Genomic DNA, 21,218 nt, shown 5'->3' on the forward strand with positions numbered 1-21,218 from the left:
TTAAGTGCAGAGGGAATTCTTCCCTGGCCCACCGTAGAAGAAGGAAACGCCCCAGTTTGCATCTTGGTAGTTTTGCACGTCATAGCAATTGGGATTAGTTGCACTGCTTATGATGGACTGCAATGGCGAAAGGCTGTTACTGGAGTCCACAATCATAAGGTTGCGAATATAGCTCGCCTTCTCGTACCCTTCCTCGGCGAAGTTGCCGGAGCCCATGTTTGTGGAGGTGTGCACCCCATTAGGGCTTGTGTTCACTATCTCTCCTCCCCACTCCACCGAAGTAGCATAGGAAGAGAGATGTGTGAAGAGCTCGGATGGCCAGTAACCAACAATTGTCTCCCCATATTTCAACCACCAATTCCCACTACTTTGATCCTAAAAATGCATGCAATATTATTCATCGGCTAGTTAGTGTTGGAGAACAAATATATTATATGTCATACTTCGTGATTCACTATTTCCTTTATTTCCCTCGTTTGAGAATTATAATACCTTCCATATCAAAAGGGTTATCTCATGCTGACTGCCGCCATACGTTGATACAGGGGATAAAACTCCTCCGATGACTATGTTGTTGTTTGTCTGCACAAATCCTGGACAATGGAGGTTGTAGCATCCAGTATTCTTGTAAGAATCTGCCTGTTATATTTGAAGCATTGAGCTAATCGGCTGAGCTTGATCATGTCGAGCTCAAGCTTGAATTGATTAGATTCAATCGAGCCTATATATATATATATATATATACATATATTTGAGGCACTTGATAAATATATTCAAAGTCTACTCTTTCGTAACTCTGGTGGACTTCTATTCCACACTGTGGGACACTAGAAGTAAATGGAAATTCCAAATTCCACAAGAGAAAACCTTATATTATAGCATAACTGTGCACTCACCGTCCAATAAATGAATAATCTGGTGCTCTTGTCTCCATATGATCCAGGATAAACCTGGCCAGAAAGAGATAAGAAAGCGTTAGATTATCATCCAATTACTTCCTAGTTATGAATTTTAAGCTCTAATTTGCATCTTTTGGCATTATAAACTAGAACTGGACCATGATCTCTAGAAAAATTAGGTTTGATATCATATGACATAACCAGTTGATTCAAAAATTCGTATTATTAGATAAGTAATTAACCAACAAATAAATATATAACAAGTATATATAATGTATGCATGTCTGCAGTTAAAGTGCATTAAGAAATACCTGCCAACCAGCTTCAATGGTGTTTAGATCCGAGTTTTCGTATAATCCTGCGGACATCCAGAGTTGGGATAGGCTGAACTCGTTGCCCACTTCAACGTCTGGATCCCAAACGTTGAACGTAGCCCTTGTCCCATATATTGGACCATTTTGCGTGTTAGGGTGAGCTATTGCGTACTTTATGCATGCATATATTAGAAGACATGCATATATAAAAGAAAACAAAACTATCAGTCAAAGACGAAAACAACGATGAGAAAACAATAAGCAATATGCTTCCTCTGGCTATAATTTTCTAAAGGCACGTACATTGTTTCTCTTTTCAAGAAACATAGAGCAAGAGAGGATGAAATTAATCTTAAACAAGACTATGCTAGATAATAAAGTTGACTCGAAGCAAATAATAAAGTTTTTTTCTTAACAAAAGAAGAGCACCGCTACTGATCGTAGTATTTTCTCATACCTCATGGGTCGGATTTATTGAAGCACTGGATCTATAATTAAGTGGCTTTTTGCCAAATCGTGATAGAGATTTGGCTCGCAATACCTCCTCAACTTTGATTCTTCGTATTGCCACTGTTCCACTTGGACAACTGCTAACGTCGCTCCATCCTTGTCTAACACTTTGCGTATTGATGGTGTAATTTCCACCTCTATAAGTTGGAATCATAGATGGTACCATCTAATACAATTCATAAGGAATAATGGGAGCAAAGAAGCACTCATCCATTAAAAAGTAGTACGTACTTGAGAGACACTTTTAAGTTATATGAGATAATGAGGGATTAAGACGGTGTAATTTAACCTGGATATTGTGATTCTTCAGTAGAGGATGATCAAGAGCTGGTTGCAGGTCGATACGAACACAGTCGATGATATCTCCATCTGGGCTCTGTACATACAAATCAAAGATTAAAAGACGTTTCTCCCAGAAGTAAATTAAATCATCTGAGCTAGCTACACAACCATATTTTTTTTACCTTGATGGATTTTACTGCAGGTTTGTTGATCTTTCCCAAGTACTGTTTAATTTCCTCCATTTGTAGGGCGGTGGGTATGATTTGCTTATTGCCAGCCAAATTCTTCGAAGCCGAGACATGCATATTTCCATAGATGATGACTAACAATAGTTGAATAACAAATAGAGAATATTGAACAGAGTTGAGAAAAGAAGACATGGACTAAAACGAAGAGCTCCTTCTCCTCTTTTAAGACAGTAAATTTTGGTGCAAAAGAAGATTGCCTGAGGCTCTTTAAATAGCCTGCCAACGCATGAATCAGACATACGCCTAGAAACACTCGTCTTTCTTTGCCTCTCATGCCAACTCAATCTACCGAAACTTGTTCTATATATATATATATACTTGTATGTAGCCTAATTAAGAAAATCTAGTTTAGTTGAGACTGGAACCAAGAAAAGTGGAAGACTTTGGGTTTCCAGTTTGACTAGGTCATCGACTTCACAAATTCTTTCTGCTATGATTTGATATGCAAGAAAAATGGCTAGAACAGCTGTTGTGGTTTTTCAAGTTTTATAGAATCAGTCCATATGATTTCAGTTTTATAAAAAGATCTCTAGATGCAATTTAATATATATTAAAGATATCATTATGGTTATAAGTATGATTCTTGTTTACAAGAGAATCGTTGAGATAAAAATTAAACATAATGACTGTTTTAGGACTTCCCTGAGGTCCTCGAAATTCTTCATATTTGCTTCTCCTTTCTTGTATACTCTTTGTTAATGTTGATTCTGATAAGTAGTACAGAGGACGAATATTCTGTAAATAGTTTATAAAACGTAGAGTACCATTTGTAAGTGTTACAAAATACAACATGTAAACAATAAATATACAAAATTTCCTAACTTTCTCACGTAGGTTTTAATTCAAGCTTTTTTAATGTAAAATAATGTTATATTAGATCACGCCAAATGATAGGGTGGCGAAGGAAACAATATTATTCACGACAAGCTTGCAAAAGTTCTATAGAAAATGGGGATTGATAATATAAATTAATCATCAGGTCAGCTTCAGGCCCAGGCCAGGCCTGACCTACCCCAAAACCAAAGGTCCTTCAATCCAGGCTTTAGAGTGGGGAAACCGATTTTTAGTCCAGCTTACGATTGGAAGATTGGAAAAGAGCACAATAGGAAGAGCGGATGAGGGGCAACAACTCACGAGGATATTGTGCTAAATGTCAAATGGGTTATGGAAGTGGAAGTAAAACTTCACTCCCAAATAAGACCAATGGAATAGTAATGACAAAATTCAATCAATTTAAAAAAAAAACTCAAATATGATGCTAATAGTAGAGGAATAGCAATCAACTATTTCTAATCACGTATTAGACACCCTAATGCAAGTAATCTCAAAGAATAGAAACAATAAAAATAAGAGAGAGAGATACGTAGTTTGACGATGTGCCTATATCCACGGGTGGAGCAATCTTCAATCCACTGTGCAAATCTCTAATTACAAGATTTTTTTCAACTCTAATCTTCCTCAACAAAATGGTGGCTGGGCTATCTTGATTTTTCTCTTAAGCATAAAACCCTAAAATCCTCAACTTTAATATTTATAAGGTTGACTTAAAGCTAGGAAAATGTCGCGGGGCATTTGAACACTCATAGTTCCATTCAAATGACCCTGGAATTTAAATTTGGAATGTAGAAGGGTGTTCGAACACTTGGAAGGTCGTTCGAATGCTTGTAGAGTGCAAATCCTCTCGGATTTTTGTGTTCGGACGCTCCTAGGGCCGATTCAATTGCCTCTGGCACAACAAGATGAAACACTTGATTTGAACCAAACTTCAACAGAGGAGGCATGGTGTGATGATGCATTGACGACAATATAGGAGGATGAATGGCGAAGGACAAGGAAAGGCGGTAGAGGAAGAGGTCGATGGCGAGGACGAGGAAGGCGGGGGAGGAAGAGATTTCATGGCCTAGACTAATGCCCGAGCTTAGAGAGAGAGAGAGAGAGAGTATAAAATAATATATCAGTATTCTTCTGAACCCAAGTAATGAAAAATAGTTCTCTCCTCATCATGAAGAAGAGGACCAATTCAATGGAGTTGGTGTTCCCTTTTATTTTCCTTCTCGCTTTTGAGTGCATTTGTAAGTCGGTTTGCTCATTCCGACTTCAGCTACATCAAGGGTAGAAAGAAAGAATCCCTTCAATCCAAAGTGGAGGAAAAACCCTTGCGGTCATAATATCAAAGAGGATGGATGTAGTTTACTGAATCAAATATATGATTTTAAGAAGAAATCTATGAATCTTCTTGACAGCCCAATTAACGAACCTCATTGGTGACAACAAAATTATTCAAAATGCTCCTCCTTTAATCAAGAAGATTGTTGATCTATAATTAATTACTATACTAGTATAATCCTAAGTGAGAGAAGGAAAAAATAGAAATAAAGAGACATAAAGTGAGTGGAGAAATATATAATTTTGTTTTATTAATTTGGTAGTATAAAGTGAGAGGAGAAAGAAATAGAAATTACTATAGAAGTATAATCTCAAGTGATTGCTTATTTATTATACCAATATAATAAGGTTTTTAAAAAAATATTTCTAAAGTGAATAGAGGCTAACATAATTGAGCAAAGATTCCATACTAACGAATTAGTTACTAAAAATAGTTTTTATTTGTTGATAAATTAAGGGGTATATAAGATATTTAACATATGTGACTCTATTAATCAATAAGTAAATTAGAACTTAAATTTTTTTTTATTACTTATCCTTATAATTATTTTCTTAATAATAATAAAATATGCAGAGAAATTTACACACAACTTATTTTTTTAATAGAAAATTAATAACTAAGAGAGAGAAATAAAATATGATTAATTTTGTTTAGGACTATTTAATTGGTTGAATTAGGAGAAAATATTAATAATTTTTATTAAATTATTTCTCAAGATAATTAGGTTGGATAACTCAACAAATTCTCCTATAAAAACAAGCTAGAGTCCATTAAAATCATTAAACACTTTGTACAATTCCTTTTTGCAATAAATTTCTTCCCATCCTCCTCCCAAGTAATAGTAAGGCCGAATATAGGAAGGACTAATTTTTGGGTTTTGGGTTCTCAGCCTTTTCGGCTTCTCTATGTTATATACGCTGATTTCCCTCCTTTCAATACTCGCACCATCCGTATGAGGTTTTAATTACGAAAACAGGAAACCTCGTCACCTTCATATAAATTTGCAAGTGCTAGACTTCTTAAATTTTCTCTGAGTCCCAACACGATGGAAATCAGCAGCATATATAATGGCTGTACAGGAATGAGCAATTCTGCCGTTTACAATATGCAATGGCACCTTATCCGATTCGGAAAAGGAAAAGAATAAGGTATTCGTAAACTTTTTATTAACTAAAGTGCATGATAGATACGATACATCAGTTTGGCTAGAGCAAACAATACTTTGACCATTCCTTTCTGCTAGTCCAGCAAAAGAATGTGCTATACTATTGTTTGTCCTACTACCGAACAAAACCCTAACATCAGTGTTAACTACTACCAAAACTCTACAGTCTTGAATTATACCAGCTATTGACCAATTCACTGGACCACCACTCCCATTGATTGGACTGACTACTTTCAGGCTGTCGCTGAAAATCCATCAGTTGGTGCTGCAAGAGTGAGAAATGATTTCTTTTAGACCTAGTAGTAGAGCGTGCACCTCCCCATCGAGAACGCTATTACAGTGCTTCAGGTAGACAGCTTTGTCTAGTCCTTTAGAGCTGGTAAATTTTATTAGGTGGATTCCCACCCCTCCATCGAAAGAACCTCTCCATGATGCATCGACCCAGCAAAATAGATCTCCCGTCATGAGATTGCATTCTCCTTGAGCATCTAGGGTTGCTGACTTGTCATAGGTGCATGATCCCCTTGATTGCCTGTAGGGAGGAAGGCTTCTTTCTCAAAAAATTCTAACAGCTTCTTCAGCGACTGCATAAGGGAGAGGTTGTTTCTGACGAATTATCCAATTGTTTCTTGCTTTATTAATAACAAAAGAAGCTAGAGACGATTCACTATGAGACAAGAATGCGGAGGCGAATAAGAGACCTTATTAAGACAAGAGTGATCTCACATGCATAATACATTCATACTAAACAAGTCTGACGAGGCCAAGGCCCAACCTTATTAAGACACTTGATGATAACAAATACCCATACAAGCTAGAATACGCCTATCTTATACGGATACTTCACAACTAAGCATGATGTGGCTACATAGTTAAGTATGGTGAGGCCTGGATGAAGTGAGATGAGAAAGTCAAGTACAGAGGGAATTCTTTCCCGGCCCACCAAAGAAGAAGGAAACCCCCCAATCTGTGTCTTCGTAGCTTTTCACGTCATAGCAATTGGGATGATCTGCGTGGGTTGAGATAGACTGCACTGGGTAAAGCGTGTTAGTCGAGTCCACGTTCTGAAGGTTGCGAATGTAGCTCGCCTTCCGGAATCCTTCCGCCGGGAAACGGCCGGAGCCCATGCCCGTTGAGGTGTGCACGCCATTAGGGCTCGTGTTCACTATCTCTCCTCCCCAGTTCACCGAAGTAGCATACGAAGAAAGGCGTGTGAAGAGCTCAGATGGCCAGTAACCAACAAGTGCGTCGTCAAATTTCAACCACCAATTCCCACTACCTGGATCCTGAAATTTACTTTTTCACTGTTAGTTTACTGAAAGGGTGTGGAAGACTAGTATTATTAGTTCACGACTCAAATCTTTTGTTTCCCTTGTTTTGAGAAATATACCTTCCATACAAGAAGGGTCATCTCATATTGCATGCCTCCATACGTCGATACAGGAGATAGAGCTCCTCCAATGGCTACGCTGTTGCTTGTCTGCACGAATCCATGGCAACGAAGGTTGTAGCAACCCGTGCTACTATATGCATTTGCCTGTTACATTAGAAGCATCAAGCTAATCGGAAAATTGATGCAACCCAAGGAAAAATGTCAGATGAAAAGTGCGAGATAATTACTGATGCCATTTAGTGAGAATTCTAAATTGTTGGGTGCTACTCTCTATATCTCACTAGATTCTCTTTTATAATTAACAACTCTCTAAGACTTCTATTCCACACAAGAGCCGGTAAGTGGAAGTTCTGAATTCCATGTACAAGAGAAAACTTTAGATTATAGCATCGTATTTGACTTTAATCAGTTGAACTTCTACATAGAGAAAATAAAAACAAAACTGTGTACTAACCGTCCAATAAATGAACAACCTGGTGCTGTTGTCTCCATATATCAGAGGATAAACCTGGCCAGCAAGAAATAAAAAAGCCTCAGATCTTCATCCAATTGCTTATTTAGCATTACAAATGGTTAGCTCTAATCTGCATTATTTGGCATTACAAATAGTTGGTAGCATTGATTTGGTGCTAAAAACTTTCTCTCGCGCCAGCCCTAGCTCTGCTAGGGTTTGGCGCATGATCTCCTCTCCCGATCAAAGGAGATCTTCTCTTTTGCCGGCCGTGAGACTTTCCTCACTCTCCTCCCTTATTCAGCAGGCTAAGGGTGGGGAGAACCCACTTCTCTCCTTTCCCCTCACTTCTTCCTCTCTCTTCGCCCTTTTCCATCCTCTTTTCTCCCCTCCCTCTTTCCTTCTTTTCCTGAGCTCTTTCTCTCCCACCATCATGTTGAAGCCGCCATTCACCCCAACCATGGTGCCACACTTCTTCGGCGTTCTCTATTGCCAAAAACCCTCATGCCGTTGCCGCCCCTCTCCGTCACCACTGCTCTTCTTCTCCTACCTTCCCTTGCCGAACTTGAGCTTGGCCACCACCCTTCCGGCCGATCTGAGCATGTTATGTTCCAATTCTTGTTGCCTACCTCGTCTGGTTAGGATCTGACCAAAACCCCCTCGTTACTATTACTCTCCACCATCGCTCCTCATTGTCGCTCCCCACTGTAATATCCACACACACAAAAAAAAAGAAGAAAATTCGTGCACGTGCGGTGCAGGTACACCCTTTCCTTCCCCCTCCCTCTCTTTTTTTTCTTTCTTCTCTTTCTTTCCTTCTTTCTCTTTTACTTCTTTCTTCTCCCTGCCAGCTGTCCTTTCTCCCATCTTCTTCCCACCATGCCAGAATGCCGTTGGAACCGCCAACCCCCTGAATCTAAGCGTCGGACCTCTCTTACCCTCTAAGTAAGTTTGATTTACAATTCGTTAGTTAATTAAGATTTTTCTTTGATTTTTCTCCTCCTCTCAGTCTCACCATGATCTGGCCAACCGACGACCTCGTGCCCTGCTATGTCGGTTCGATGAGCTTCCCTTTTTCACAAGGATGCCCCTAATGGCTTAGATCTAGGGGATTCGGTTGGGTTGCCAAAGCCATCGGGTAAGAACCCTTATGGCCAGAGGCATTGAGCGGTTCGATGAGGTAGGTTCTCGCCGCCGGCCACCTTTGGCAGCTTGGTTGGCTTCTGCTTACCGAGGGGAGTGTGTCAGTGGGTTTGGTTGGGTTGTTGGCGGTCGGGTTAGCCGGCAGCCCTCCTCCCGCCACCGATTGGGTTCTTGCCGTCAGTGGGTGGTCCTTGTCTTCCCCACTGGCCGGGTAGGCACACTGGGTGCCTTTCTTAGCTGACGAGGCATCGGCCAGTGTGACAGCACTAGTTGTTGACGACGGTGGCCTCCGGCAGCCACCCTTCCTTCCTCATTTCGGTTGAGGTGAGGAAGGAGCGAGGGGATTGCCTTAGGCTTAGGCTAGGTGTGGCATAGCCTAGGGCTCGCGTTCCGGGCTAGGTTGAGTGTAGCCTAGCTCGAGGCCTGCGTGCCGGGCGAGGCTGGGTTCTGCCTAGCCCGTGGGCTGGGGTGGGCTGGGGTGGGTTGGGTGTTGAAATATTATGTTGAAATATTGACCAGCATGTCACGTGGCAATCACGTGGGTTCTATCCATGTGAGGGGCACATGTTTGGTGGCGGGCGTTACACCCATTGTCGCCCAAGCTTGGTCACTAACCTACCACCGATCCTTCGCTCGATCTGCTATCGTCGTGGTTGCTTTACTACTGCGGACTCAGTGGTGCTCTCAGCTGATAGGCCCTATAACCAAGACGGGTGGTGATGCTCTCTAGTGGGGCGAGGGCTCAGGATTCATTCACAGCTGTTGTATGTGTTTGCCTGCACCTGGGTTTGCTTAGACACAGATGCTGTGCTTTTTGGCAATCCTTGATTATTTGATTTTGTTTTGCTCTATAGCAGTATTATGGTGCAGTAGGTTTTATTTAATTTGTGTTCTATATGGGTAATCTTTGATCTTCCTATTTTTGAGTAATTTTAGGACTATGCCTTAGACTGCTAGGCTGACAAAATCTATTGTTAGTAGATTGCTAATGCCGAACTCAAGGCTTTTTGCTCTTAAAAATCTCGTAGGCTTATTGTGTTGTGCCTTTGGGCTTGTTCCTCTAAATTAATTTGTAGTACTGTCTACTGTAAGCAAGCGTGAGGCTTGTGTTAAAGAATCGCTACTCTATCTCTCATACTCTTTGTGTATCAGATTTTTTTTTTATATAACCCTTGGATATTAATGAATTACCTAACTACGGCTTTTCCTCAAAAAAAGAAAAAAAAGTTGGTAGCGTCATAATGCAAGCTGCATTTGTGAAAGAAATAGAAGATCAGACTGGTTCAGTATTAATTACTCCAAATGGTTCTGTGCAAGAAATTAATTAAACTATATATATATATATATATATATATATATATATATATATGTATAAAATCTAAAATAAGATAACTTATAAATCCTTAATCCTCGTCTAAATATCAAATTAGAAGGAGCTAGCCTTCAAGGTAGAAAGGTGTATTTCTACTGTATGAATGTATGTATGTATTTAGGTATAGAGTTAAGATGCATTAAGAAATACCTGCCAACCGGCTTCAATAGTGTTAAGATCCGAATTTTCGTATGAGCCCGCAGTAACCCAAAGTTGGGAGAGGCTGAACTCCCCGCTCACTTCAACGTCCGGATTCCATATATTGAACGTAGCCTTTGTCCCATAAAATTGATTTTGTGTGCTTTCTGGGTAAGCTATTGCATACTTTATGTAGGCAATAAAAATATAAAAAAAGACAACAAAAGAATAGGAACCAAAACTATCAGTCAACAAAACATGTTAGCAAAATCAAATATTTTGATATTCTTTTGCTAAAGTATATAATCTATTTAACAGTAGACAAAGTGATTGACAGAGAGATTGAAGGTATTAAGATCTCAAATTTATAATTCATTTATTCCATCGCATGGAACCAAAACTATCAGCTTCAATAGTATTTATTCTCTCCTTTTAATCTTTTATCAACATTCTTCTTTGTCGCCCAACACAAAGCCAACGAAGAGAGTCTAAATAATAAGTTCCCCCCTAGTTCTACCTTCGTTTTATAGATAAATATTTTTCAAAAAAGAATATGTAAGAGAAAACATAAAGTAAGATAAAATAAAATCATAGACAAGGATAATATCATTTACTTCTATAGCTAGGTGACAATGTGAGAACACTTGATTACCTGCCAGAGTTTCATGTAAATAGCTAGACTAACTACATCCTAAACCAGATAGAGAGAGCAACTAAAGAATTATTGTTATTTTAAATGTTAATTCTAATCCTAAGAGAGATGAACATATTTAAATTAAACTCTATTGATTTTGAATCAATTTATTAGATTCACACACACACAAAAAAGAATAAAGATTCGAATTGGGTTATATCACTTGACAAAAGTGATTCATTTTGATCAGCATGAGAGGTTTAAATTAGTCTCTTATAATTTTAATAGACTTTGAAATCTAAATTGAATCCAATCTCATATAGAAAGGTTATCTTTTTATATTTAAACGGAGAAAATAGTTATATTCTAGAGAGAACACAAGTCTTACACGTACCTCATGGCCCGGGGGCGGACTTGTTAAAGTACTCGATCTATAGCTAAGCTTCTTTTTGCCAAATTCAGATAGAGATCCAGCTCGCAGTACGTCCTCGATTTTAGTTCTTCGTATTGCTACTGTTCTATTTGGGCAACTACCAACATCATTCCATAATTGTCGAACGTTTTCTGTATTGGTTGTGTAGTTTCCACCTCTATAAGTTGGTATCATAGATGGCATCATCTAATACATATCAAATATATTAACTAATTAGCAAGAAACATCCATCAATTAAATAATAATAATATGACACTTGGAGGCACTTCAAGTTAATATGACATAATTAACTAGAGAGAGGGTGTGAACCTGAATAGTATGATTCCTCAAAAGAGGATTATCAAGAGCTGGTTGCTTGTCGACAGGAACACAGTCAATGATATCTCCATCTGGGCTCTGTACAATCCAAAAAGAAAGAAAGAAAGAAAGAAAAAAGTTACTCAAATAATTAGGTAGCCTTAGAATCGTCTAGCTAGCTATATACTCATATATTTACCTGAATAGAGTTTAATGCAGGTTTATTGATGCTTTCCAAGTATTGTTTAATTTCCTCCAATTCAAGGGCAGAGACTTGCCTATTGCCAGCATCACTCGAAGCGGAGACATTTATAATTCCGTAGCTGATTGCTAACAGTAGTTGAATAACCAAAAGAGAACGAACAGAATTGAGGAAAAGAGACATAGAGCAAACCGAAGAACAACGTCTAGCTATCTTTAGTTAAGACCAAGTATATTTCGTATTGCCAAATGTGAATGTGGGAGGCCCTTTAAATAGCCAACACATGAACAAGGAATATCCTTCTAACTTAGATACACGGGAGAAACATTCATGCTTTGTGGCTCTTTTTTCCCTTAGTTTTCTTTCCTACGATCATTATCGTCAACAATCATTCCACCTCCTAAACTCATATATATATATATATATAACGATTATTATCATCAACTATCATTCAACTTCCTAAACTCATATATATATATATATATATATATATAGCATTTCTTTCCTGCCGTGTAAATAAGTATTTATTAATCAGCATGACGAGAATCTAACGACTAATATCCTTAAAATTATAATAAAAATGTAAATATTTTTAAAAAAATATTATCAATTTAATAAGTAATTATTTAATAATTTAACAAATAAAAAAAATATTTTTGACTGAACGTAATGTATGACATATATATATATATATATATATATATAAAATAAGGGTATTGATATTTTGATGAAAGTTTAAATAAATTCTATCTCTTTGATTAAAGTTTAAGTAAATTCTATTTCTTTGATTATTTTTAATTATTATATATGTCTTCCATTAGTTTAAGATTAATTTAAACTAAAATATAATAACAGAGAATCAAAATTCGATGGTCGTTAAATGAAAAATTCAAATTTAATCTAAAGACATTTTCTTTTAGCACCCTGTATTCTATAATATTACTTCAACAGATAATTCATATAGATATGGGGTGTTAAATGAAAATTTTGCTAACTTTAAAAACATTTATATTTATCACCCTGAATTTCTGCAATATTATTTGAACTAAAAAAACCAATACTTTAGGGTGTTAAATGAAAAATAAAGAAATTTGAATTTAGAGCCCCATATTTATGCAATATTATTGAGAACAAAAATAAACTAATCCGTAGGGTGTTAAATGAAAATTTACATTTAATCTAAAGACATTTTCTTTTAGCACCCTGTATTCTATAATATTACTTCAATAGATAATTCACATAAATATGGGGTGTTAAATGAAAATTTTGCTAACTTTAAAACATTTATATTTATCACCCTGAATTTCTGTAATATTATTTGAACTAAAAAATCAATACTTATAGGGTGTTAAATGAAAATTAAAGAAATTTGCAATTAGAGCGCCATATTTATGCATTATTATTGAGAACAAAATACACTAATCCATAGGGTGTTAAATGAAAAACTCACCAAATCTAAAGACATTGGCATTTAGCAGCCTGTATTCTGTAATACTATTTCAACTGATAATTCACATAAATATGGGGTGTTAAATGAAAATTTTGCTAACTTTAAAAACATCTATATTTAGCATCCTGTATTTCTGCAATATTATTTGAACTAAAAAAAAGTCAATAACTATAAAGGTGTCATATGAAAATTAGAGAAATTGACATTTTGAACCCCATATTTATTTCAAAATAATTGGAAATAAAAATATACTAATCCGTTGGGCGTTAAATGAAAAATTCACATTTAATCTATAGACATTTTCTTTTAGCATAAACTAATCCATAGGGTGTTAAATGAAAAGCTCACCAAATCTAAAGACATTAGCATGTAGGAGCCTGTATTCTGTAATATTATTTCAACTGATAATTCACATAAATATGGGGCGTTAAATGAAAATTCTGCTTACTTTAAAGACATTTATATTTAGGACCCTGTATTTCTGCAATATTATTCAAACTGAAAATTCAATAACTATAGGTTAACATAAACGAAAATATACCAAAAGTAAATAAATTTACATTAGAACCTTGTATTTATATAATATTATTCAAAGCAAAAGTACACTTATCCATAGGGTGTTAATGAAAACTTTACCTAATCTAAAAACATTTGTCTAGCATCCTGTCATTTGTAATATTATTTGAACCGAAAATTCACATAAATATAGGCTATTAAATGAAAACTTCACCAAATCCAATGGCATTTACATTTAGTACCCTGCATTTCTGCAATACTAGTTGATTAGAAAATTCACATAACTATACGGTGTTAAATGAAAATTTTACTAAAATTAAAGAAATTTGCTTTTAGCACCCGATATTTATGCAATATTGTTCAGCGAAAATACACTCATCCATATGGTGTTAAATGAAAACATCATCGAATATATAGACATTTAATCTAGCCCCTGTATTCTGTTATATTATTTGAACAGACAATTCACATAAATATAGGGTGTGAAAACGTTACCAAATCTAAAGACATTTACATTTCGTACCTGTATCTCTGTAATATTATTTGATTCACCAAAACCTCCCCATATGGTGTTAAATAAAAACTTCACTAAAACTGAAGAAATTATTTTCACCTTCAGGTTCAAACAGAAAAACTAACAATTAACTAAGGGGAAAAAAAATAAGTTAAAGAGAGGCACTTCAGAATTTAACCTAAGTAGAAAGGGTGGGATGAGTAGTAGGATATAACTTGAAACTATACAATTAGTTAAGTTAGATATACATACATATAGCAGGAGGCAGCCTCTTCTAACTGGGAGAGAATGAAAAGAAAGATTGAAGCCTGTAAGGCTGCAATAGATGTGCAGGTAAAGGCAATGGCTTCGATATGTAGCAAAATGAACAAAATAATAACACATCAACCTCTCAGGGTTATTAAGTTTAGGAATCAATGACAGAAAACAACGCATACTGGAGTTGGAGTAGGATCGGCGGGCGGTTAATTCTACAATTGGCTGAAAAAAATTACACTAAAATTGAAACAAAATGAGCTGAGCTTGTTTGTACATGCATGCAAGTTAGGCTCAAAATTAGTTTCTAGTCGAGTTGGATCACTCAATGCCATTGTTTATTTATAGAGATCACACACACTCATACTAGACTAGGATAAATCCAATTAAAAAGACGCCTTATATTACATAAATTAATTACAACACTTGATAACTAAGTATGACACGAGGAGCCTTATTAAAACACTAGATCGTACAAGCTAGACAAGTAGATATATATGTGATCATGGACAGAGGGAATTCCTGCCCGACCCACCAAAGTAGAAGGACACGCCATTGTAGCTTATCGCGTTATAGCAGTTGGGGTGATCTGCGTAGGTTGTGATAGACTGCACTGGGTAAAGTTGGCCGGTCCAGTCCGCAGTCCAAAGGTTTTTAATGTAGCACGCCTTCCCGAATCCTTCTCCGGCGAAATGACCGGAGCCCATGTCTGTCTCGGTGTGCACCCCATAACGACGTATGTTGGCTATCTCTCCTCCCCATTCCACCCAAGTAGCATAGTAGGAGAGGTGTGTGAAGAGGATAGCTGGCCAGTAACCAACGTATATGCCCTGGAAGTACATCCACCAATTCCCACTACTTGGATCCTGAAAGTGACTTAATCTTTGACTGATTATGGACAAAAGAGGGACTTTTGAGTGCGCATTTGAGTGGACAAATGTACCTTTAATACTTTAAACGTCGCCTCAAATTGGGGTCCGGCATAGGTCGATACAGGGGATACAGTTGCTCCGGGGGTCAAGCTGGCGTCTATCTGCACAAATCCTGGGCATAAATGGTCGTAGCAACCTGTGCTTTGATATCCATCGCTCTGTCATTTGATTAGAAGCATTAAGCTAATCCGAGAAATTATTAATGCTCGACGTAAGGAATAGGAGCAGATCTGGAAGCACATAGAATTTACTACCATCATCGCAACTTACAACCACTTACTGTCCCCCCACAAAAGAAAATGTACACTTTTCTAAGCAAGAGGCAACTTAATGTTTAATTGGAGTTCTATCCATAGAAAAATAAAAACAAAAGTATGCACTTACTGTCCAATGAACGAACAACCTGGCTCTGCGGTCTCTATATAACCTAGGATAAACCTGGCCAGAAAGAAATAATAAGATTTAGATCAATCATCCAATTGCTTACTATCGAGAGAGAGAGAGAGAGAGAGAGAGAGAGAGAGAGAGAGAGAGAGAGAGAGAGAGAGGAGTTAAGATGCATTAAGCAATACCTGCCAACCAGCTTCAATGATGTCTAGATTCGAGGATAGCAAGAGTTTGGAAAGGCTCAACTCGTCGTCCGATTCAACGTATGAATCCCAGACGTTCAGCGTAGCTGAAGTCCCATAAATTGAACTTTGTATATTTCGTGGGTAAGCTACTGCATACTTTTTTATGCATCAAAAGATATAGAAAACAAAACTAAAAGGATTAGTTATCAACAAACCTACAGGGCAATTTATTTTATATCAAAGACAGTCTCTAGCTTGAATTTGACTGGAAGAAACAGAGAAAATCTGATCAGTTTTGTTGTTAGTTAACTTCTCCTTCAACACTACGTATGCAGCATGTTGAAATTAATGCATGATATTGAAACAGCCCCACAGTGTTAAAAGGCAAAGTGTATGTAATGCATCAGAATGAAAGAATTTAAAAGTTGATTATTTTTAATTCTCCTTTTTATTTTTCACCCGTCAGTTTTCTCAAGAATAAGCTCCCTATTATCATCGTCATCTGTTAAACACGAAGACAGCTCTTCTTTTTTTAATTATATTTTATCCCTTATAATCAGGGCTAAATTCACTTTACTCCTTATGTTTTTATTTGTCTGACTTCCCCATATAGTTATATTGAAACTAAATAAATCATTATTTTCTCATTATATTTAATGAGGTCGAATTTAAAAATAATCATTAGAAGCAAAATTATAAATAATTAGATAAAATTTTAAATATATCTAAAATAATAGTGATTGAATTTTAGATAATAAAAATTTGAAAAAAAAACATACATATACTCAATAATTTTATCATATCTGAAATGTTTATTCAATCTTATACAACTTTGTATTTAATGAATATCTTCAAATTTAATTTATAGATTGGTAAAATGAGATAAACTGATACAAATAAAATTATAAGGAGGTAAAGTGAATTTAAGCTTAACTGAACAAGGGCATATATATATATATATATATGCATGTATTTATTCAAGACTTAAAGAAAAGAAAAAATAAAGAAGGATCATACAGAGAGAGTGTAAACAAACGCTTCTAATGGCTAGTGTTACAGTGAGCACAAAACCATTGGAACAGTATGGTACAAAGAAGTATTTCACGTACCTCAGGGCCAGCAGTTGGAACTGTTGCAGTTCTGGATATATAGTTGCGCTTCTTCTTGCCAAATTGAGATAGAGATTTGGCTCGCAATACATCTCCTACTGTGATTCTTCGTATTGGCACTGTTCCATCCGGACAACTGCCAGCGTCATTCCATACTTGTCGAACACTCTCTGTATTAGTAGTATAGTTTTCGCCAGTAAACGTTGGCATCGCAGATGGTGCCATCTAATAATTCATAAGGAAAATAACATATACCATATTAGCAAATTAAGAAAACAATTCATCCGGCAAGCTACAATTAGTACTTAATTGAGAGGCTCTTCATGTTACTATGAGATAATGAGAAAGACAACGTAAACCTGGATAGTGTGATTTTTCAAAAGAGGATTGTCAAAAGCCGGTTGCTTATGGATGGGTATACAGTCGATGACATCTCCATCTGAGCTCTGTTATAAATCAAAGATAAAAGAAGTTGGGCGGGCCAAAAGTTTAAGTTAGTTAATTTACTCAAAACGATTAGCCAAAATCATCTATCTAGCTAGCCACCCATAATTTTACCTGAATGGATTTTACTGCAGGTTTGTTGATCTTTTCAAGATATTGTTTAATCTTCTCCATCTCAACGGGGGACACTTGCCCAGTGCTAGTATACTTCCAAGCCGAGACATCTATACTTCCGTAGTTGATGATCACTAACACTAGTTGAATCGCAAGAAGAGAACGGATAGATTTGCAGAGAAAAGACATAGAGAATATCCTAGAGATGTTTCCCCTAAGACAGTATATTTTGGTGATAAAAGGAGATTGCCGGAGGTCCTTTAAATAGCCAACACATGAAGCAGATACAATCCTTATCCTTTGTGCCTCTCATGCATGTTGTTATTGTTTTTTTGCCCCATGATAACGTATGAAATCCACGATCATCACCAACTCAATCTACCCAAACTCAGTTACATATGTACATAGTTGATGTCATTCTAATGGAATGATTAAATATTTTGATATATATATACATATATATGTATATGGGTCCTCATCAGAAAGAGATACTTGCGGGCACACAAAGCTTAACGATTGAATGGAATTAATGAGAGGAAGCGAGTAGAATTAAGACTAAATATAGTAGACTTAGGACTAAACAACCCAAGTCTTTTACAAGCAGGCATTAAAAAATAAAATTATCCCAGTCGCCAGTTGATCATTCTAATACACGTGGTACTTTTATTAATATATGGGTTGTAAATTATTGGTTTTAGTACAATTAACATATAACATACTCTTTCATAAGCATTTTTAATGCCAAAGAAGCTTCTATTATAGAATTTAATATGCATGAATTCTTTTGATTCTGTTGGCCGCGTATTCTTTGTTTTGGGCGATTAGTGGGTTACTGATGTATACTTTGTGATAACAAAAAGCTAACTTTCTACCATCTTCCTTCGAAAATGAAACAACGCTATTGTACGACAAGCTTGCAAAGGTTTCATACACAATAATCCTAGTTTAAGATTCAGTTAGCTTGCTCATAATTCATACTGCTAATTAATAGAAGACGGGATATATGTGGATAGTAATTAAGTTTGTCTACATAATCGAGCCTACTCGTATACGTAAGATTAAGCTTGTCTCTTTTCTAGATACGCCAAGTTTGGTTCACTTAGTTAGGCTAATTGAAGATTCAGTCAAACTTAAGCTTATCTATAGTTTTTTTTTAAAATATTTTAAAGCTTGTCTATGGTTAAGCATAATCTTGAATCAAGTATATTAGGTTTGATTTAGATTAAGAGCTTGTTTATGAGTTGTTTTGGTTGAGCTTGATTTGTATTGATATGTTGAAAATGATTAAAAAAATTTAAATAATTTCAATGAATTGTATAAAGAATTCTATAAAATTAAAAAGACTAATATAAAACTTGCAAAACAACTTAAAGTGACATAAAAAGAACAAAAACTAAAATAGCATAGCAACATAAAAAAAAAAGGTTGAAAGATATAGAGCGTCTCAAAAGAGAAAACTTAAAGCTTTAAGAAAAATTGGATAGCTCTCTCTTATGCTTAAACTTTTTAATTCCTGAAAAGTCATCATTTTTAAATAAAATTAATTTTTTAGAGGTTAATGTGCATGAACAAATTATTCTTAAAGAGAGATTACTTAAAATTGTTAAGTGTCTTGATAATGAGTTACATAATGCTAAAATTATTCTCTATAAATTTATTGTAGGGACAAAAATTTTGAATCAACTTTTTAGATCACAGAGGAAAAGAAAGAAGAAGTAAGGGCTAGGATATGATAGTAAATATCTATTCTCCGAAAGTGTAATGCAATGTATATTCTTCTCTTTTTATTAAATCATCTTATCATTACATTAATACTTTTCATATTGATTGTAATATAAATATTAAGAAACAAGATGAGAAGTATAATGTGAATGCTAAAAAATATATGAAAGAATCTAAGAATGAAAGTTATATTCATGCTTGTTTTCATTGTAGGGTTAGATGACATGTTAGCTTGTATTGTAAATTTTTGCAAAAATCTAAACATATTTTTTATTATGCTTTAAAAATTGAATATGTGGATTAGAAAAGAAGAACTTTTTGCACTCCTTCGGAATTTGAGTGATCCTTTAGTGGGATATGTTAGCTAAAGAGAGTTTGATTGCTTATTTATATTTTCTAGCTATTGAGTGGCTGATTAGGCAATTATACCTGTTCTTCCCCATCCTTGGCCTTAGGAAATAGTGAACAGCATAGAAAAATATGTTTTGTGTGTGTGTATATATATATATATATATATAATTTTAAATTTTAGATTAAGTTTTTGGATTGGTTGATCATTTGTGCATTTCAGAATTTTTTTCTTTAATTATTTTGGGTTTCTTATTTTTATTTTTTGCTTTAAATTAGAGTGACTCGTATGACATAAAATCATCTTATTATAGAATTGTTATTAAAGTTATAGTCATTTGTATTAACATTTGATATATTATCTCCGAGTGTTTTATTTTTATTTTTTTAATATTTATCACTTTGTATGACATCCATTGTAGTCATTGTGATTTAATCTTGTGTAAATATTATTGCATAGGTTATCCTTAGATATCTTATTCATTAGGTTGATATTAACTACTTACCTTTTAATTTAGTTTCACCTCTTTAGTAAAAGATAAATAAAAATTGGTACCACATGATTAGTATGAAAGACGTCTTAAAAGTATCCAATTTGACAACATGCACTTCTATATTATGAGTCATTTATATTTTTTAAATAGTGCATTGTAAGAAAAAAGCTACCTAACTTATGTGAAAGCTATTATTATACTAAAATAATTATTTGTTATAATACGAAAAATAAAAAATTATTTTTGAATTGAAAGAGGAGAATGTAAAGTAAATTCAGTTTGATTTCAGTTTAGTATCTTCTTTTGATATTTGATGTTTTATAATTGACTTATATTTTCATATTTTACTAGAGCGAATTATTAAGACATTATAATTAAATTTTATTTTAACAATTTTGGGTGATCAAATTTTTTGGTTTATAATATGCTAGCTAATATACATATTTATGTATCTATTTTATCTTAAGTTTACAATTCTAACTTTTTATAAATCGACTTGAAATTGTTAAGTGAATAAACCAAAAATATTTAAAACATTACATTCTTTTTCCATTTGTGAGTAGATTTGAGACTTTAAATACTTCAAAAACTGGATTTGATAGTTAGAAATTTTTTATGCAGTTTTAAAATTTATTGGCTAAAAATTATGTGCAATAGACTTTGAGGGGGGGAGCATGAGTTTTTAAATGATTACATGAATCAAATATAATTTCCGGTGTCATATTCTCTTTCATGCTTTTGTATTTTCTTCTTATAGTGATTATATTATTTGTCAATTTATAACAAAAAAAAAAAAAGAAAGATGTTTAGAAAATTTTAAAAAAAACTAGGGTTTAGACCTAAATTACACATGAATTAAGTAATCCTTTTCTTTTAGTATACACTGAACAATGTATAAATATGTCATATCAATTATACTTATAATATACCGAGTCAAAGTGAACCATAAATAAGATGACTTTCCCTCTAAACTCATTTTAGTCCTTTTCATTCATCTTTTCTCAAATGTATAACTCTCGACTAAGAATATAGTCAAATTATGTAAATTATAATTAATAGTGAGCAACCTAAGAAAATTTTCATAAAATCATGTTCGCTCA

The 21,218-nt window shown here is 35.0% G+C and overlaps 3 protein-coding genes across 3 annotated transcripts; all 3 read right to left on the reverse strand.

The window, feature by feature from the left end:
- LOC140770625 (protein neprosin-like) lies at window positions 1-2,310 on the reverse strand. Its single transcript, XM_073111879.1, has 7 exons — window positions 2,188-2,310; window positions 2,013-2,099; window positions 1,671-1,889; window positions 1,211-1,384; window positions 897-950; window positions 493-639; window positions 1-375 (listed from the first exon to the last, which is right to left on the reverse strand). The coding sequence occupies exons 1-7, from the start codon at window positions 2,308-2,310 to the stop codon at window positions 1-3; spliced, it is 1,179 nt and encodes a 392-aa protein (XP_072967980.1).
- Window positions 2,311-6,270: 3,960 nt separating this feature from the next.
- Window positions 6,271-11,888, reverse strand: LOC140769477 (protein neprosin-like). Its single transcript, XM_073110172.1, has 7 exons — window positions 11,646-11,888; window positions 11,459-11,545; window positions 11,111-11,335; window positions 10,095-10,268; window positions 7,433-7,486; window positions 6,976-7,122; window positions 6,271-6,871 (listed from the first exon to the last, which is right to left on the reverse strand). Exons 1-7 carry the CDS (start codon window positions 11,829-11,831, stop codon window positions 6,497-6,499), a joined length of 1,248 nt encoding a protein of 415 aa, XP_072966273.1. The 5' UTR covers window positions 11,832-11,888; the 3' UTR covers window positions 6,271-6,496.
- A 2,830-nt stretch (window positions 11,889-14,718) lies between these two features.
- On the reverse strand, window positions 14,719-17,760 carry LOC140769478 (protein neprosin-like). The gene is made up of 7 exons (XM_073110173.1): window positions 17,555-17,760; window positions 17,356-17,442; window positions 16,997-17,221; window positions 15,888-16,043; window positions 15,700-15,753; window positions 15,327-15,473; window positions 14,719-15,249 (listed from the first exon to the last, which is right to left on the reverse strand). Exons 1-7 carry the CDS (start codon window positions 17,741-17,743, stop codon window positions 14,887-14,889), a joined length of 1,221 nt encoding a protein of 406 aa, XP_072966274.1. The 5' UTR covers window positions 17,744-17,760; the 3' UTR covers window positions 14,719-14,886.
- Window positions 17,761-21,218: the final 3,458 nt, after the last annotated feature.

The sequence above is a fragment of the Typha angustifolia genome, chromosome 11 (assembly GCF_048772165.1).
Source record: "Typha angustifolia cultivar Huaian chromosome 11, ASM4877216v1, whole genome shotgun sequence".
Lineage (NCBI taxonomy): Eukaryota > Viridiplantae > Streptophyta > Magnoliopsida > Poales > Typhaceae > Typha > Typha angustifolia.

What these genes read in the sequence shown, in the direction of transcription:
- LOC140769477 (XM_073110172.1), bottom strand. Translation starts at nt 11,831, where the DNA reads ATGTCTCTTTTCCTCAATTCTGTTCGTTCTCTTTTGGTTATTCAACTA. An exon ending in CTGCATTAAACTCTATTCAG is followed by an intron (nt 11,546 to 11,645) that starts GTAAATATATGA and finishes TGGATTGTACAG; the next exon opens with AGCCCAGATGGAGATATCAT. An exon ending in TGACCCTTCTTGTATGGAAG is followed by an intron (nt 6,872 to 6,975) that starts GTATATTTCTCA and finishes AGTAAATTTCAG; the next exon opens with GATCCAGGTAGTGGGAATTG.
- LOC140770625 (XM_073111879.1), bottom strand. Translation starts at nt 2,310, where the DNA reads ATGCATGTCTCGGCTTCGAAGAATTTGGCTGGCAATAAGCAAATCATA. An exon ending in CCATTGAAGCTGGTTGGCAG is followed by an intron (nt 951 to 1,210) that starts GTATTTCTTAAT and finishes CTTTCTGGCCAG; the next exon opens with GTTTATCCTGGATCATATGG. An exon ending in TAACCCTTTTGATATGGAAG is followed by an intron (nt 376 to 492) that starts GTATTATAATTC and finishes ATGCATTTTTAG; the next exon opens with GATCAAAGTAGTGGGAATTG.
- LOC140769478 (XM_073110173.1), bottom strand. Translation starts at nt 17,743, where the DNA reads ATGTCTTTTCTCTGCAAATCTATCCGTTCTCTTCTTGCGATTCAACTA. An exon ending in CTGCAGTAAAATCCATTCAG is followed by an intron (nt 17,443 to 17,554) that starts GTAAAATTATGG and finishes GATTTATAACAG; the next exon opens with AGCTCAGATGGAGATGTCAT. An exon ending in GGTTGTTCGTTCATTGGACA is followed by an intron (nt 15,474 to 15,699) that starts GTAAGTGCATAC and finishes ATCAAATGACAG; the next exon opens with AGCGATGGATATCAAAGCAC.